Source organism: Apus apus, chromosome 1, assembly GCF_020740795.1.
Source record: "Apus apus isolate bApuApu2 chromosome 1, bApuApu2.pri.cur, whole genome shotgun sequence".
NCBI lineage: Eukaryota > Metazoa > Chordata > Aves > Apodiformes > Apodidae > Apus > Apus apus.
Genome location: NC_067282.1, coordinates 145,183,160 through 145,202,502, shown reverse-complemented (window position 1 = coordinate 145,202,502; position 19,343 = coordinate 145,183,160). Strand labels below are relative to the sequence as shown.

Here is a 19,343-nt window from a genome sequence, read left to right as displayed (position 1 = left end):
TCTAAAATGCTACTGATGTCTCATGGAAAGTGGAGACAAAACCATGAGCTCTTTTTTAGCTGATGTAATTCACATTGTTTCACTGAAATTTTGTATCTACTGACCATCTGCACTCTTGTTTACTACCAATCTGACACACAGATCAGAATTTTCTACATTTGCCTTTCTTGTCAAGTCTTACTAAGGGCATCTGTGTGGCATCAAAGTATTTGAACTTATCTTTTAACTGATACTTTTAGTCACCAGAGCTCTTGATCTGTGTGTAGGACATGGAATAGCTAAGGAAATTAAGATGATGTTGCAAGCTGAGAATTATGAACAGAGCTACACCAAATATTCTCAAGGAACCCCAAAACAGCATGTAGCTCCACTGGATTAAAACCTGTGGTATAAATTTGATAATCTGAATATATTTTATAAAAGTTTGGATTTTTTACATAACTTTTGGTGTAACTGATTTGTAGCTGGAACAGACCAATTAGTGGCTTAACATTCAGTGCAAACTGTTGATTACACAAGGTGGTCATTTGTACCCGGTCACCCCTGGAAACTGTATAAGCTGTTTCTGACTCAGAGGAACTTAAGATTGTTTCCTAGCAAATGCACCTGACAGTTTAGTTCAAGCAGAATGAGCTGTGGCTTGAGTTCAGAGGTCCCAGGTTCAGTGTCTCCATGTAGCAACCACAGGGTGGTGGTTCTTTGCACAGTCATATGAATGCTTTGATGAAGTTCTATTTTAATATTTGGAAAACAAGGGTGAAGATGATGCTACCACAGGTTACACAAGGAAGAGTGACTCTATTTGGCTTAGTCCGCATTTTTTTAATGCTTGACTCTACAAATGGAAATCTTTCCCTCCTATTCCTTTGTCCTGTGTTTCTGTGGGGAAAAGATCAATATTGTGTGATGGTCACTGTTCACAAACTGTGGGCAGTTTCCTTCCCATTCACCTGCATAGACAGACCTACTCACGCTTGTTGTTTTTTGAGGGACAATGAGCCTTCTGTGTCAATGACAAAAAAGAGGGACTGAGATAGAGAGCTTTGGTAACAGAGATGTGAAATCAAGCTTTACAAGCAATGGAGGTCTGAGAGAATTCCCCAAACAACGGAAGTTCTGTCAGCTGTCAGCAGAGGGCAGGCTTTGGGTGCTGGACCTTATCTCAAACGCAAACCTTAGATTTTTGGGTACACCTCCAGTTTACAGCTAAATGACATTGAGTCACTGTGTACCACACCTTTTAAGTGTTACTGTGAGTGTGAAGTTTTCTGGTTGCAAATCTTGTTTGGCTTGAAATCAATGAAGTATTTATTGGTTACTTCAGTGGCATTTGTGTTAGTGTGTGTGTGTGTGTGTGTTGGCACTGACATAAATTCACAGACAGAGTCCCATGAATACTTTTCAGAGAACTTGGTGTACACCCAGCCTTCCTATAGCCATCTGGTTGTTCTGAGAGATGATGCTGCATGTTATTCATTATTCATTCCTTGTCTCACTCCAATAGGAACATTTGCACTTTGTGACAGAAATTTCGCAGGACGAGATTTTTATTCTGGACCCAGAGCTGGTAATGTCTCAGCAGGTGGGGACACCACCAGGAATGCCTGATCTGGTAGTGGAGCAGGCCTCTGGGTGAGTGATGCTGGGGTCTGGCCTTGAGCAGCTGTGTTACTGTTGGGCACTTCCGTTCCTCTTTTCTGAGGGGTTGGGAGCTGTGGAAGGGCAGATTTTAGGTGGGGACCTGGGGACAGGATCAGATGCAGCCATGGTAATGACAGGACAGTGGAATAACATCTACTCCATTACACATCCTGGAGCACACAGCCAGACTGATGGACTTCAGCACCTTTCAGCTTCCTCACTCTCCATGACTGTATCTGCCCCATTGTAAATCTGTATCAACTAAGTTACAAGCCCCTTCTCTACATGGTCAAGACTCTGATACCACTATGGAAGGCTGTGAGGACCTTTGTGCCTAAGAATGATGACGTGTCTCTGTTTCTTCTCATCCTCTGGGCAGACCAGAAATGCTCTTATTCATCTTTGGAACAGTCTCATAGTCATAGTGTAATAAGCTAATTTAACTTGTTGTGGGCTGAATAATGTTGGAAACCAGTAACCATAAGACAGCTTTAAAGTGGAGCACCGAGGGAATTTCTGAGGGGTGAATGCCTTTCTTTTCATTCTTCTCTCCCTAGAATATCAGATCGGTGGAACCCTGCAGTTCGAAAGAGGATGCTGAGTGACAGTGGCCTCGGCAAGATTTCCCCACACTACGAGGTACCTGACAAACAAAAGGACGCCTGCCAGACACATATGCTGCAGTAAGAGCCCTCTGCTTTTCTCTGCTTGATGATGCCCTGTCACCATCACCACAGACAATGCCTAGTGGCTCCTCTAAGCTTAGTGAAATATGCTGAAATTATGGAAGTCCTTTTGCTTCTTCTTTTTTGTTCCTGCCTTGAGCTTCTTCCTCTTTCTCAATTATTATGTATTCTCACCTTTGTTTTTGTTTTTCTCTGTGGCAACTTCACAGCAACTGGTTATGGTGAAGACCAAAGCACTAACCCTTGCGGTAGCTCTGTTTCAATGTGACAACAGAGAGACCTCTACAATCACTGCTTACCTTTAAAGATGTGGGCAATAGTTTACATACAAACTTGAATCAGATATACTATTGTCAGATTAGGATGACTAAAGAGTGCTTGTGTTGGTGATCATTCCCCCATACAAGAGACTTTTACCACCACAATCCTGTTTGCTGTGTTCAGGTTTGTGTAAGAGCATCTCTTCTTGCTTGTTTTAGAAGTGGTTCTCAGCTTTTTGATCCTTTGACTTTAGATTTTTGAAACCAGCAGTAGATCTGTAATTGCTGATGAATTTTAGATGGAAGACACTTGTCTGAACACTGTTCCTTTGAAAAATTCAGTGTTTTGGGGTTGATTTGGCCCCTCATGTACATAATTATAATTATGTGCATCACTTCTTTTTATTTCTAGTTCTACTGTATCTGGATCCCTATGGATGAGTTTTAAAACAGTCTAGAAAAATTAGAAATAGTGACTATGTGATTCTTGAGGTCGTTGTTTCAATTTGTCTTTCTGTCTTGCATGTGTGTGGAAGGGGGCTGCAAGGTGCCTGCCAGGTGCTGCTCCAGGATAGATGCAGTATGGAAAGGAAGCTGAGTAGGTGCATGACAACAAACTGGAAACTTTCCAGCAAACTGGAAACTTCTGGCAAGAGAAGGATGTCTCATGGGAAGAAAGGGTGACTCAGGTAGCGCTGTGGGGAATCTTTCACTTGATTTTCTCCCATTACTCTGAGGGATTCTGGATCAGTTCTTGGTTTTGTGCTCTTTACAATGCAAAGGATGGTGAATTCAGGTTCATTTTTCCATAAACTGGAATGGCAGCACCTGAAATTTAGAGCTGGCAGAGCTGGGAGAAAAATTATGTTTAGAGACTTGTAGGCAGTGTGGTGAGATGGTGACAACATGTGGATTAACTTCTAATGGATGAGTGATTTTGTTTACATCAGTTTGACTGGAATGTTTGCTTAGCTGGAGCAATTATATTTATCTGGTAGATTTATTAATTACAAGAAAAGTCAGTAACACTGCCCAGAGTAAGCTGTTCTTCTCACTGTCTACTATAAGGAAATATTTTCTTTATTGCTTCTCTAAAGTTTAATTGTTTTGGCTAAATTGTTTTCATCAATCTTTGACTGATTATTTATCTTTTTCTTCTAGTTAAAAATTAGCAAAAAAGTCAGGTCTTTCTGATGACAAAATGTGTGGGAAATGTGCTGCTATAAATTACCTTATTCAAAATAAAGAAATCCAGAATTTGTTTCCTGAGATATTTTAGAGGTGTTACTGGAATCAGCTTCACTGGAACGAAGTTTTGGAGGCTTGAAATTTAATGAAGTGTCACTATAGTATGGAGGAGATATCTTTTTGCTGTTTTGAGAAAAGCACCCCTGAGCTTGCCTTAGAAGTGAGGTTGTACGTGCATGTTGAAGACACCTCAGAATAAAGAGCTTCACTTTCAAAAGTTTCTATCTGCATATACTCATGGAGGAGTTATGTCCCCCAGTGCTTTACCCTGGTTGCAGGCCTGACTGACAGGCTCAGGGAAGGGGGCTGTTCTTCTCACCATCTGATTTCCATTAGGGAGGAGAAGAAGGAGGCAGAAGTCATGGGCAAATGGAAGTGGGTCAGGAAAAGTGTATGGGGGAACAGGGAAAAGAAGTTCCAAGAGCTGAATGAATAGAAGCAAAAAAAGGAGTGTGTGCAGAAACTTGGGGAGCAGGGTTAGAGGATGGGTGCTGGCAAGTAGGAGCACAATGGACATACAGATGCCTGGGAAATCAGAATGGGAGTAATGAAAAGTTGGAGATAGGGTGCAGGTAGGTAAGAGGTGAGTAAGACAGGTTAAGGACATGGAGGAAAGGGCTGTCTGTTTCTCTCCAGAGTCTGGAGTTCTGGGCTGATGCAGATTATTCATTATACTTGTGGGCAAGCTCTGAAGTATGTTTAGGCACTGCGTCATTTGCTGCCAAGCTGGAAGGTGTATAGTAAATGAGGCGTGTGATTGCAGCAGAGAAAGCAAGGTATTATTACAGCTGAGGCAGCTGAATGCTGCTCTGGAGGACTGGCTTCTCCCCTCAATTTCCCTCACAGAATTTCTGAATGATGCAGATTTACAACAAACTTTTCACAAGTGGCCAGTAACAACTGGCTCTTCATTCTATGCATGTCCTCTGTGAAATAGGCTGCGTTTCTGAGAGGTCATTTACAAGGACGCTTTGAAAGAGAATGAAGGGCTGGAAACTGAGAAATAGGCTTTCTGTGTGCCTCAGGTTGTATTACTAAAATTAATGGAAACTTTTGGCCTTCCTTCCTTCTGACTCTCATTTTTCCAGCTGCAGAATACAACCTCACTTTAGAGGAGCAGAAACTTCATGGTCACAAGCCCCTTGGATATTATGTTTGGATACTATGGGAAAATGCTGTCAGAGTTGCTTAGGAGAATAAAAACAATTTTACATTCTGTGCACAGTTTTGGTAGTGTGGAATAAATACATTTTGAGACCGGGCACTGCATATACAAAATACTAAAGGATATCAACCAGGTGTCTCCTTAAACACTGAGGCAAGAATCCAGCAGAAGAAATTAGTGGGTGACAATGTGATTAAAGGTTGTCAAAATGCTTGAGTGCAACACGGCTGGAATATGATGCTCAGATGACGTGCTCTGGCATTTCCAAGCTTCGGAATGCTTGACTTTGCAACCTAAGAAATCTTTCTAACCTGGCACTTTAAAGAAAAATTGGAAAGCACTCTTATATTTTGGCAGTGGAAGTAGCTCACAGGTTCTTGAAGGAGGCTTGTCCCTTCAGAAATTGTATATCAAATAAAACTACCAGAAAGGATTGTAGTAAAATTACCAAAAAGAAATAGAGCAGAGCACAGAAGACACAATACCTCTTATATATGAAGTTCTCGTGGATCTTTTAAGAATCATCAGTGTTCAATGTCTCACATCTAGTCCGAAGTACTGTATAGAACTTCCTTCACAAAGAGCAATATCCTATAGCCTGTCACAAGGGCGAGAGACAGGGGACTTGCAGTGAGAGAAGTTGCCATTGGTTGACCCATTAGAGCTGTTTTCTCAGTGGTCATTTTTCTCCCAAACAGGGGTTGGGAGTGACCCTCCTCAGATGTTAAGAGCAAATTAATGCACAGATAGTCATAATATGGCTGCAGGTTTCTTTCAGTGTTTCTAGCATGTGTGTACACATACATACACACACATATATATAAATATATATACATGTATATATAAAATATCTTTTAAGATGAAGTAATTATTTTTGACAAGTGAGGAGTCTAAAAAGAAAAAGTATGCAAATAGAGAGATTCCTTAAATTACTTCAATAAATGAAAGTAGGGAAGAGAATATATGGTCTAAAATAGTTATCATGTTTGGTGTTGCTCTTGATCACAAACTGTTGTGGTAAGGAGTAATTTGAATGTAACAGTTTTGAGGCAGGGTTCTAGTGAAGGAAAGTTATTTATGCTTTTGTTTTTAATTGTGAGCTTCATGTATGTTAATTTTCAGGTGGCTTTTGATTAACGGTGTTTCATGTTTTGCTCCCTTTCTGATGGATTTTTAACGTGTGACCAATGTGTGGAGTGGGCAGGATATGAAACAGTGTCTTGCTGCAGTAACCAGGGGCTGGGGCAGATTGTAACTTAATAAGAACATCAAATCTATGTGAACAGTGCATACAAACAACCAACAGGAAGACAACTACTTGGACTACTAGTATTTGATCTTGAAAAAGGCTAAGTATTCTGGGCCAACTCCATGGAAACATGTAATTGGATTATTCTTTTGAACATGAGTGGACTTCTCATCCTGATTTATCCTATGATCAAGTGGTGCAGTGAGATGAGGGTGAACATTCCCTCCCAGTCTGCTGTAAGCATTCATTGTTAGCTGTATGTTTCTCTTCTTAGTTACGTGTTTGTCACCATGTGAAATTATGAGAGCTGGAAAATTAAATAAAATGAAAACCACGACGGCATGCAAAGATGAAAAGGTGACTATACCTTTGAAAAGGTTTAATCTATGCCTTTTAATTGGAGTAATTACTTTTCCCATTGTTTGGGGCAACAACAAGCACTCTTCTAGTGTCTGTCCAGCTGTGATGGTAATGTGTTTCCAAAGCTGCTGGCTGCATAGTCTGAGTTGAGTGCATGGCTTGTGAAGGGTGGGTGAAGGTTGGCCAGAATGCCATCTGGTCCCATCAGGAAGAGAAAAAAAAAAATGCCTGTAGGGTCTAGAAGGTGGCTGCAGCCCTTTACACTAAATAGACATAAATTAGCTAGCAATACCGTTCAGACACTGCTTTATGAGGCAGTAATATCCTAGTTCTTGAGAGGGAAGAAGAAAAAAGCTAAGTGTCAAATGTTTTAGCTCAGGAACAAGAATCAGATCATTGCCCAGGAAATCAGTGTGACAGTACAGATGTTGCAAGGTGGCTTAAGGATTTTTTTTTTTTAAGATAAATCTTTGTGTGGTACAAAGGAGAGAAGAGAATCAGGGATGCAAGTTTGCATGTAGAAAGCAGAAGGAATGCTCATATAGAGAAAGTTAAGAAAATATCAAGAGGTGACTTCTGGGATTAGAACATGCTAGGCAGGAGCTACCTAGTGACAGTGAACATTTAAAATTTTGGAGGTTGCTGAAGACTTGAAAAATTCAAGCATTTCCTCAAATCTCTTGCTTGGAAAACTTTTAGCTGCCTTCATTGGTTTTTGAGATATTCAATGGGAATAAAAAAAGAAAAAAAATATTGTTTTCCTTTGGAATTCTGCCTTGAAGATATGTGTCTGTGGTTCTGAAAAGATATTTTTCTGCCCTTTCTCATTTCCTTAAAAACTTACAACGTGACAAAGAAAATATAGCAGAATTTTGGTATTGCTTGAATAATCTGTCTTGAAGCTTGATTTTTTGCCATTCAGTAAAAAAAAATTCAGCCTGACAAACAATAGGGTGACTCTTAAAAATTATAGAATTTATCTGGCAAAAGGAATTTATTTTCTCTGTAAGATCCCTTCCAGGAATAGTTTGAATCCTTTATTTTCTCTGCATAGTCAGTTCAGTACAGAGCTACTCAAAACCAGGACAGTTATTTTTATTTTGTAGTACAATCATTGAATACAAGAACAACCTGGAGACTGCAACACTGCAGACAGAAGTACTACCCAGTGAAATTCATACTCTTTCCATATTGGCAGTGAATTAAAATCTTGTTTAGTGCCCTGTGCTGTTTTGCAGCCAGTGGGATTTAAAAAATTTCTCTAGGGTCAGCTACTGCTGCTGGTATATGTTACTATTTGGAACCTAATTTGAGTGTCCAGCTTTTGCAATTTTTTTAGAAGTTTCCTTTTTTTTCTTCTGGATCTGCTTATACAGCAACTTGAAGTACAGCTGTAGGTACAGAACATACACTAACTTGTCAAATGATCTGTCATGAGACTGGAAACAAGACTTTTACCTGGACAAATGGTAACTCACAAGTTAGTTTTGAGCCTCTCCCACCTTGTCACTTAATCCATGTTCACTTTCTTCAAACAATATGTCTAGTTCCACTGATATTCATCCCTGTCATAGCCAGCAGAAGGGAATCTTTTAACTGTTTAATGTTAATTAATTTCAGCAACTTCTAGTATTGCCTTTAAGTGATTGAATACATGTAAAACCCTATTTCATCACCTCTTCCCCTGTTAATTAGTAGATTTTTTATGTCACTACTGCCAAAGTCTGGCCTTATCTATGGAGAGCTAGGGTATGGAAAAAACCCCACAATAAACTTATTAAAATTTCAGCAACAGTCATTAGTGTTTGGTACTTAGCATCATCCTGGCAACCTCCCTCCTAGTAAAACTGACCTTTAAGATACTGTATTTTGCTTCTGCTCTTGTTAAACATAATTGGAAAAGAAAGAGATCAGAATTTGGTTTAGATTTACATGTATATTACCTTATTTGTATATGTGAGTGCAATGAAAACAGCGTTTATTTTCTTCCAAAATTAGTTCTCCAGACTTTGCTTTTGAGGTGCCAAACGGCTACGGTGTTTTAACAACAGTAGGTATATCTGATGAGGCGGGTTTCTGTTTATGCCCCTTCAATATGTGGCAGAAATAGAGTACATCCTGTACTACATCCTGTAGGATGGTTGGATGTTTGTGGCTTTTGTTTTGTTTTTCTTTGTTATTTTTTTTTTCTCATTAGTACTTATTATAAAATAATTTTGTTATTCAGAATATAGTTCCCCAGGGTGGATTGGGTGGGATTTTACCTTCTTCTTTTCCCACCCACCTGCCCCTGAGCTTTCAGAATGAGGGCTTTTAATGATTTTTGTAGCATCTCAACATCCGATGCACAGATGAGGAAACTCACCCTGCTGAAAAATTATTTTGGCAGACAGTGACATGCAAAACACTCCCATACATCATGAGACTACAAACTGGCTACTTTAGAGAGATCTTGCTTCTTGACTGGCATCCTGCTTTCCAAAAGGAAAATGCAAGCAGTCCAGCTCCCCTTTTTCTCCTTGGGGTCATTTCAAGCAACAGAATATGCAGGTGCTTGACAAAAGGACCTTCCTACCTGAACGAAATAAGTCAGCTACTGCCTAGCTTGAAAATAGTTGCAGCTCCTGAATAGTTGCAGTAGATAAGGGGATGAAAAAGTTTTCCATGTGGAATGTAGGGGTTTTTTTTGTTGGAGTGTGTATAAAGGATACAATTGATTTTGACAGTACAGATGTTTAGATGCCTCTGTTTTCTTTAAGTGGTTTACCTAACAGCTATAAATCTGCTTTTGAGTGGAAAGTTGATAGACAAGACTGAAGCAGCAGAGTTCTTTCTTTTTCCTCATTTCTTCTTTTAACTCTCTCTTTCACCTCACCTCACCTCCTTTTTTTTTTTTTTTCTCTTCCCCCCCCACCACACCTTTGCTTGCCTACTTGGACTGGGAAGCAAAATCTGCACTGAGAAATAAAGCACGTCTCTATCAAAGAAGGCAGGGAAATGTAACAAGTCAGTCACTTCTTGTACCTTTGTTTTCCATTTTGCTAGGTAAAAGAAAATTACATTTGATAATTTGGTTTTTAGGACTTGATGCTTTCCAGCAAGCATCAGGCATGTGGTAACTGTGCCTGGCAAGAGAAGAGTAGAGGAGAGAGCGGAGGGGACAATGCCACTATAGGATGTAAATATCACTCTCTTCAGCTTTATGGAGTGGAAACAGCAGACCTATGGCCCCCTGTGACATTATAGGCACTGGAAGAGGAGCTAGCTGGGTTTACTGGGATAATACAGGATGACGGACAGAAAGAGAGCATGTATTCTTATGGGCTTGCTTTAAGCACTGTTACAAATTTTTGGTGAATATCCTCCAGCATGGCAGGCTTTCAGTTCAATAAAGGCTAGAAAATAAATGAACCTTGTAGTTTTAGCTAATCTGTATGTCTGCATTTGTGTGTACTCGTTACTTATTTGTAAGTGTTGAAGTAACGAAAAAAAACCACAACCCCAAACTATCCCAGTCCTAGTTTTCTGAGAACTGCAAAGGAATAGCAAGCATGTGTCCATGTCCCTGCCATAAGGAGCTGCCATCTGCTCAGAGGGGAGACTGGTTCTTAATGTGCTCTCACTCAGTACCAAGCTCTCTCATCAAAGCTAAAACTAAAAAGCTTCAGAGCATGGGTGTGAAACACAGTTCTGTAAATATGTAACACACACATTGGAGTACATAATGTGTCCAATCTTTCACACTAGGACTTTCCATAACACGCATTCAGACTGTATTTATCGATACCCTGTTCATATTCCTAAGTTCTGGTGCAAATGACTTGCAAAGAGAATAGAAATGTAGTTTGGCAAAATAGCTGCTCTGAACTATCACACAGAAGTATTACTTTGCCTGAGTTGACAGTGTTAAATTCCAAAAAGTCGAAACATAGCTACCTTGCTTTAGTTCTTCCGTTATCTCTGTGTTTGGATTTCAGCTGTGGCTGAAAATGGGAAAGTGTCAAAATACTGTGCAAAAAAAAAGCTAGAAGCAATGGGTAGTCATGTGACATTAGGTCATCTTTTGAGGTTTGCAATTTAGTATTTGAGACCCACAAGGTTCAGAGTGTTTGGATGAGGCTGGGAGCAATACTTTGAAATGAGTCTTCACTTGATTCATTGAAGGAAAACTGAGGGTTTCTGTTAGGGCTGTTTGAAAAATGTACTAGTGAGCTGGTTTTGGTGGATGGAGGTGTGCATGAAAGATGTTTACTTCTTCTGGAAAATGTTGTCTGAAGCAGAAAGTACCTGTGAATGTGGGCTAGGTTTAGTGTGCTTGGGATGGGGAGAGGTTTCCCCCATTCATCTGGGAAAAGGGACAGAGATCATGTTCCCCAGGTTGTGCATTTTGTCATGGCTGCTTTGCAGGGACCTGCCCTTGTGCTTCCATCTCCATGGTGTGTGTCCTAGTCCTCTTTCTGTGGGCTTGTCTTAAAATGCCTGCAATGGATTTCTTGGGTGAGAGAAGAAACTTCTGAAAGCTTAGAAGCATTCAAATGGGTGGGGAAAAAAGTTGTCACTGCTTCTCTGCACTGGGAAAGGAGCACTAGAAGCCACAGTTTTGTCTCTGCAGCTGCGACTGATCAAATGTTTATCTGTGCTAGCACTGAGGTGTCTGCAAGGGAGGGAAATACATAAGGAGAAGGGCTCTCGTAACATGTAGCCTTGTTGAGAGGTTCCTGGCAGTGTTGATGCCCATGGGCAAGAAGGGACAGATGGACCTGGCTAAATTATGCCAAGAGCTGAAATCAGAGAGCCAGAGGTGGCGCGGAGCCAGCGTAACCCTGACTCCTAGATTCTTGTTTCTGTGCCAGACATCTAAAAGTGCATCACAAAACTGTATCTGAAACTCCCATCACAAGTTTTGTTCTCCACTAATTACTCTATAGCGGGAGTGTAAAGGGCTCAGTAATTCTCATCTGCGTAGGAACTGCATATTAACTGAGGTGATTTAAAAATATTATTTATTTGTTTCTTTATTTTTAAGATGGCAAGCAAGTGAGGATTGCTTAGTGCTTAGCACTTGTGAATTTATGAATATAATTGCAAGAAGTTGTTTCTGAGGGATTCATGTGCTTCAGTCTCTCTCCCCAAACCACTAAAGGCTATTTATCAAGGCTGACTGGCTTGCTTTGTGGTAGCAAACGCACCACTTAGGGTGGCTTCTGGATTGCATGGAAGCCGAAACTGGCCTCAGATAATTTGGGTGGTATCTCAAGATACCAAGCTGATGATGTACTTCATCTCCATCTAGCCTGAGGGGCAAGTGGGGATGTTTCTTCTGAATCAAGAGTATAGCTAATGTCCTTGCAGTGTGGCTGTCATGGCTTTGCGGTTACCAAAATAATTCCTTTCTCTGGGTTAAACACGTAGTAAAATGACCTGTGGGTTAATATTTTCCTGGAAAAATTAAAAGTGCACAGATCCATTGTTGAGGAAAGAAATGAGATGATTTGTTACTTAATCAAACCTAACGTATTTTTATTATTTTCATGTAGAATAATGTTAAGGAAGTGCACATATCTAGCTCTTTAGTTCCTGTTCCAGGTCTTCTTAATAAAAAACTGCTTCAAACAGCATCCAGTCCCTTAACATCCAGTCTGTTTTTTTCTCCAAAGTATTACATGGTGTCACTACTTCTCTCTTTATTTCTTTTAGGGTTAGAGTCACATCAGCTGCTGCCTTTCCTTTGCCTTTTGACCCCTAAATTCATCAAGCAATTGACACACAGGTCAGTGAGGATTTTGAAGATTTAGTTAAAATCTGGAAATGAAAGAACAGCATTTCAAAGAAGCTTGGATCAGGCCCTCTTCAAAATGAGTGTCTTACATTCCCCTGAGATACTTTGATGTCATGTGATGATAAGAGAAAGAGAGGCCAAATACTAAAAAAAATTAAAATTACAAATAACCCTACAGTGATCCTGCTGGTCATTTGGAAATACCTTCTTTTTCAAATAAATGACAAACTGTCTTAGATCATGTTTTGACCTTGATTCCAAAATGTTAGAACATTTCTTTCTCCTCCTCCTTCTTCATCGTCGTTGTCTTCTATTTTTTTATTTTTATTTTTATTTTTTTTTTAAATCAAGGTTAAACATGTTTGGGTTTATATCTGATTTTGCAATAAAATCTTTTATTCCCTTGTTAAGCAGCAATACCCGGACATCTCCTCTGGGTGTCAGTACAACTTCAGGTATAGCTGCACTGTGGCATCCCAAGCCTTAACTCAAAGCATTCTACACTGGACGGAGAAATTGTAAGAGAGAAAAAGTTAGACAGCAATAAGAAAAGATATGGAACTATATTAAGGGACACAGACATGCCTGAGACACAGCAAGGAATATGTCTGAGATGCCTTTTTTTTCCTAAGAAGCACCAAGCTACATTCCTGTATGTTGGATGCCTTGTGAACTGCCTGAGGCAATGGTTTATGTGCAGGTAGAGACTGTGACTGCCTAAGGAAGTTACAGAGACATTCAAAAAAGTAATGATCTTTGCCTTTAGCAGCGTTAGAAAAAAAAAATAAATTAGGCTGTCCAGATCGTTGTTACAGATTAACAGGTCATGTCAGAATAGGTCTCTGCAAAATAAGAAATAACTTGAATGGAATTTTTTAGATTCAGGCAGCATTGCTGATCAGCATTTACCCACGTGTGTGAGACAGTATGGCCATTGTCTTTGAGAAATATTTGAGAATTACAGGAAATCTGGGATAGTAAAAGCAGAAAGCTTTGTATAAAAACTCACAGAATTGCAGAAAAATTTTGGTTGGGAAGGACCTCTAAAGGTCATCCAATACAAACCTCTGTTTAAAATAGGTGCAGTTAGACAAAGTTGTTCAAAGCCTCTTCCAGATCAGTTTAGAAATCTGCAAAGCTGGAGATTCAACAATCTCTCTGCCCAACCTGTTCCTCTCTTTGATCATCTACATGGTGAATTTTATTTTTTTCCCCACATATCCAATCTGGATTTCCCATGTCCCAAATTGTGACTGTTGATTCTCCTTTCTTCAAGCAGACTCCGGCTGTGTTTTCTTTATACCTACTCATTAGGTAGTTGAAGGCAGCAATATTTTTTTTCCTGAGCCTTCTCAGTGGATGACCCAGCTCCCCCAGCCTCTCTTCACATGTCTCCCTTCATATGCCCTCACCATCTCTGCAACCCTTTATGGAACTCAGTTCAGTTTGTCAATGTCTGTCTTGCCTCTCAAGTTTCACAAGCACTGAGTGAGTAGATGGTAAAAAAATCACTTCATCTACCTTATGGCTGTGCCCTTGCAAATACAGCCCAGTATGCCATTGGGCTTTGCTGTTACAGGGAATTCTGCTGACTGACCATCAACTTCTATTTAGTTAGCACTCTACATCCATTTCTGAAAAGCAATTTTCCAGCTGTTAGACACTCAGCCTGTCTTGTTGCATGAACTCACTCCTGAGGTGCAGGACTTTGTGTTTGTCTTTGTTGAGCTTGCTAGGTAGCTGCTACTCCCCTTCTCCAGCCTGTAAAGGTCACTCTAAATTGGGCACATATAGGTTCAAAATGGGAGCATGGGGAAGCTCTCGGTAATTCTTACTCTTTTATTTTTCACCAAGTGCCATGGCAGAAAATGGTGATGTCCCCGCTGACCATTGTCTTTAACGCTTATTGGGCTCCTCCAAGTAGGAGATGCTGAGTGACTAAGAAAGCAAGACAATTTGCCTTTCTACCAGAAAGATATGAGACACTGTCTGCAGCTGGGGCTGCAGGGGACTCCCAGTCCCAGATGCATTGATATAGATTTCTGTATGAGGGCATCTCCTCACCTTTATTTAAGTATTATATACTTAATGTGCTAAAAAATTTCTTCTGTTACAATCAGGGAATATATGCATAAAGCCCAAAGGATATGGATTCTGAAGAGACGTATAAGCAAAATCAGAAGGAATGAGTTTAATATGAAAGCTCTCATTACTGGCAGCTATTGTCAGACTGAATTAGAAAGTTTGCAGAACTATGTTGCTTAAGCAGGGAATTGCTGCACAGATTGTGATTTGGCCTTTAAATTGTAAATGGCTGGTTTTAAATAGGGCTGGTGCTGATGGTTTCTGCTATAGGTTTATTGATTAAAATATCTGCTTTATATCAGCTCTGGGTTTGTTTCTCCTGAGGCTTTTGTATGCGTAAATAGTGTACCCATTTGCTAAAATTTTGTTAGAATTCATCTGGTGGAGGCTGGCTGTGTTTCTCTAAGTCTCTAAGCCTCAGTTGGCTAGGCTTGAAATTGTGACAGTCCCTGCTCTTCCCTTCTTAGAAATGAATATTCCCTCTTCCACCCTTCCAGTGCTGAATAAATCTAGAGCTTGCACATCGGAGAGTGCACTTGGAAACAGCTGTGTTTGCCTGTGTGGGGAAGGCTTGTGTGATACTGAAGTCTGTCTTGGCTATACTGGGGATCAGATTTTTGCCAGCGACTGATCCAAAGACTGTAAGAGTGAGTGGAAAAATTCCAGGGAACTTTGGATTGGACCATTAACTCTGAGGCACAGTACTGTTTTAGGTGGGTATATGTCATGTCTTCAGTATTGTAAGTCTTCCAATTTACTAGAAGCATGTAGTGAATGAATGATTAGGGGCTTTTTACATTATTATTCAAGCCTTTTTATGCATTTCTAAATACGTATACCTAATTTCCTGGGAGATCCTTGTACATTTGGTGTTAAGCACAAGAGGTACTGCTTTACTTCTATGGTGATGGAACAGAAAATGTGCACCTTCCCCTGGTAAACTGAGGCTTGCAGGTATTGTCATCTCTTTTTAGTACTGCTTACCCCTCTACAACAGGAGGAGAACACTACTGCAGGACCTGTAACAAAAGGAGGGGCACAAACAGCATGGAAAGCAAATGCAGATGGTAACTTACTTTCCCTCCTGCTCCCTTCTGACCCCCTTCACTATTGTCATAGTGATATTTGTCTTCTCTTTAACTAGTCACTGTAGCAATAGTTCTTCATAAAGCATCTGTCAAACCAGAGCAGCAGAAAAGTCAGATTAATGCCTTTGGTGAAAATATTTCAAATTGGGAAACGAGTATTGTTGGTAGAAGAATTAATATAATTTCATGATTCTGGAAATGTGGCCAATGATAGCCAATCTGGCTTGTCTTTAGTCTCTTGGGGCGGTTGGGAGGTTATAAGCCTTTCTTTCTATGAGTTAATTTTACACCAAAATAAAACAGAAAAAAACAACAGTTGATATAAAAATGAAGCGACTCTGAAATGGCCAAGAACAGGATATTACTGTGCCTGAATATTTTCCTGAAGGTTTGGGGGTTTTAATTTGTTTTGTTTAACCAAATGAAAATATCTTCAAGATTTCATTTAGCAAAGTGTTTTGACCCAGGTGAGATCACAGATCTTGACAGCATAATTGTTCTTGTGAAGTATAGCTGACTTTTGTCTACTTTTTTAAGGCACTAAGGCTGTGAGAATGATAACTTGCTTCCTTATGACAGTCAGACACATAGCTAGGATCATACCAGAGAGGGCATCTGACAGCTCTAGATAGATGGTTACTCCGTGTATGTGAGCAGCTGAGAATCCTCCCTTCTCAGGACACTCAGCTGGTGACCAGTGCTGCCACAATATATCCCTCACACTTCTTACAGACTTGAGAGAAAGATGTGTGACCGGAAATATGAGCATCCACTGGATTTTTTTTTCTGTCAGGAAAGCCCCCTGTGGCTGTGGAGTGAGTGTATGTGGTTTAAAGCAGGTCATTAGACTTGTTTTCTTTCCTCCCTTAGAGCCTGTTGTGAGCATGGGGTAGACCAGACAACGCATAAAACGCCCAACACTATTAGTGTGGACTTTTCAGCAGCCTCACTTCCTTACATTACGGTTCTGAGCAAGACTCCCCTTGGTGTAGTTAGGCCACTACTTGAATGGTTTGGAAAACCTCCCCCCTACTAAAACGTATGGCCTGAAATTGTAGAAGAATGTTGAAAGTCCTCTCTCCTCTTTGCCAAAATACTTTATGTCAGCAGTGGAACAAAGGAAGCCTAGTTTATTGTGGTTAAATCTTTGGTATCTCCAAGCTGGAAGCTCTCGTTCAGGTTTTCCTGTGGCTGAGATATTCACATCCTTCTTTGTGGCCTTGCAGTTGTGTCAGAAACTTTGAATTTATGCTATTGCATTTCCTTGTGAAAGCAGGAATTGTCTCTCCAACACCTCTGTTATCAATGGTTGAATTGAACTAACAAGCTCAAATTTTATTAGGGAGAGGCAGAGAGGTGCCTACATACACATCAAGATATCGTGATTGTATAAACCTTATTTTATCAGGATACCAGGCTACATAGTTCCAAAAGATGCTTGTTGAAGTCTTTCAAATGAGAACACTGCTAGTAGCAACAGCAGTACCTGTTAGATTTCATACTGTTCAACCACTGTATGCAACAAAGGTACATTTCAAAATGTATTTTGAAAAATGCATTTTAATTTGGGGCACACTAAATATGCACAAAGATATTTTTAATCCCTCTCTTCAATGTTTTAAATAAGAAGGTGATGGCATTGTAATAGTTTCTCTCCTGTTGATGCTTTAAGGAAGTAATGGCATCTGTTTTACCACTCATAAAGAAGAGTCAAATTATAGGACAATCTGTTCTGTTTATTTTATTGTTTCACATAAAGATCTGAAAGGTCATGGAACTGTGCAATTAAGAAAAAAAACAAAGGAGTACATACTACTGGTGCTGTAAGATACTGCATTAGCAATGGGTGGAGAGTCAAGGTAGGTAGGGTAAGGAACGTAGCATGAATCCTGCATGTAAAAATATTTTTAAGTAGCTAAAAATTTACATCTCTGGATATGGCCCATTCTGCTCTCCTAAATCTTGTAGGAAAAAGTTTGTTGAGTTTTGACCTTCCAAAGGGTGCTGAGAGTTGTGGAGAAAGGCCTGTAGCCAGCTGGTCAAAGCAGCAGGTCAGCATCCTAGTGATGTCTGCTAATCCTCTGGGTTACCTGCATTCCTACTGTACTGCCACAGACAGGGTTGAAGTGCAAGGGCAGAGCTGGCCTGGTAGGCAGCAGAGCAGGATACATGCCTAGGATGTTCAGCAGCAATCAGAGAATTTAATGGGAGTAGCGGATTATTTAATTCTAATCTCTACAGACATATTGGCTTCTTGCACTGTCAGAATCTTAATTAGGCAGCCACATTTTTTTCCTTTCACAGTGACCGTTGCTCCAGCTCTGCTGTAACTCTTTCCTCTTTTGCAAATATCTCACTTTTTTAAAATTAAAAATTTGCATACCTCATTAGGAAAGTTTCCTTCTTTTCTTTCTGTCTTTCCTGTTTGCATCTACATATTTGCATATCTGCTTCTGATGTCCTATAATCCCTCAACCTTCATTTTCAGACATCTGTTTTGGAATGAGATCATGACTCCTTCTTCAGCTCCTTTATTCCAAGGTTTCTAACTCTTCTTTCTCCCTCCTCCAACCCTCAGCCCCTGCTGACTCAGTTAAATACATACACTTTTTTCCCCCTTTGTTCCTTCTTTTCCCTTCACCCCTCTGTGGCTGTTTTTCTTATGTTAGCTTTGATCTCCTTGTTGGCAACAATATTATTTTTTTTTAATCTTTAGTAATTTGTTGGTTTTGTACATTGGTGCAAAATCAAGCATCTCTTGGAAAGGAAGCACGTGTTGTCCCATTCACCACAGGAACAAATTCATTGTTACCTGGGTGGGAAGGCTATATATGCAGTTGAAAATCTTTGCTGGGGAATTGCTGAGGCAATCCACGATGTGCTTGCACTCTGGTCTAAATTACTTAAGCACATCTGAGATTTGTCTGTATAGTTAGCCCCAGTTTTGCTAGGCAAAGGGAAAAATGGAGGGAAAACACTTTACACCTTGTTATGTTCCTTTGTTATTGGTGTTGATCAAAACCATAAGAAGTGTGATCCTTAGTGATGGGAGCTGTGACACAAATCTCTGCAATTCAATGGGGCCCTTTTGTTCATCAGCAGGGACACTGAGAGGTCCCTTATATTTTACAACCCCTCACCCTCTTGGAGTTTTATCAGAGGCTTAAGCCACTGCTAAGGTATCTTGTAACTTGTGTTGCTGCTGTTATGTTGCTGCTGTTATGTTGCTGCTTTTTACTGTACTTATATCTCTTCAGACTTATTTATTTATTTATTTTATTTTTATTTTTCTGTTTATGTTGCTGTTGTGAAAATGGCCTGAACTGTTATTAATTATGACTAGTGTTTTATACTAGCCACTATACTGACTTATGTTAAAAAAAATGGCCACCTTAATGACTGTGAGTTCCTGTGAAGCTGTAATTTCCTCAACCACCCCTAACTGTGAGGTTCTCTCCTGGCCCACACTTAATTATGGTACCTTCAATAATCTGTGGAGGATCAGGACTTTCTCACTAGTAATGTCAGCTGTTACCAACAGTAACAGTAGTAGATAAGTTTTATGCCAAATACCTACAGAAACTCTTGGCACAAATGCTTAAAACTGCAGCTGGCAGCTGCCTTACAGACATGACTCCATATGGCCTTGCTGGTCTGCAGAGCCTGCTGGTACAGTGGATCTCTGCCCTTTTCTGCTCTTTTCTTGTCAGAGGTCTTCCAGCCCTCTCTTCTAAGGAATGAAGAGTAAAATATAAGAATAAACCTTCAGATTTCCCCATATC

General features: G+C 40.1%; 1 protein-coding gene across 1 annotated transcript in view; it reads left to right on the top strand.

The window, feature by feature from the left end:
* DGKI (diacylglycerol kinase iota) overlaps positions 1-19,343 on the top strand; it is a 172,840-nt gene that overhangs the window by 124,795 nt on the left and 28,702 nt on the right. The window contains exons 26-27 of the mRNA XM_051640929.1: positions 1,505-1,632; positions 2,199-2,324. Of these exons, the coding sequence (XP_051496889.1) occupies positions 1,505-1,632; positions 2,199-2,324 (254 nt within the window). The remainder of the gene's footprint in view (positions 1-1,504; positions 1,633-2,198; positions 2,325-19,343) is intronic.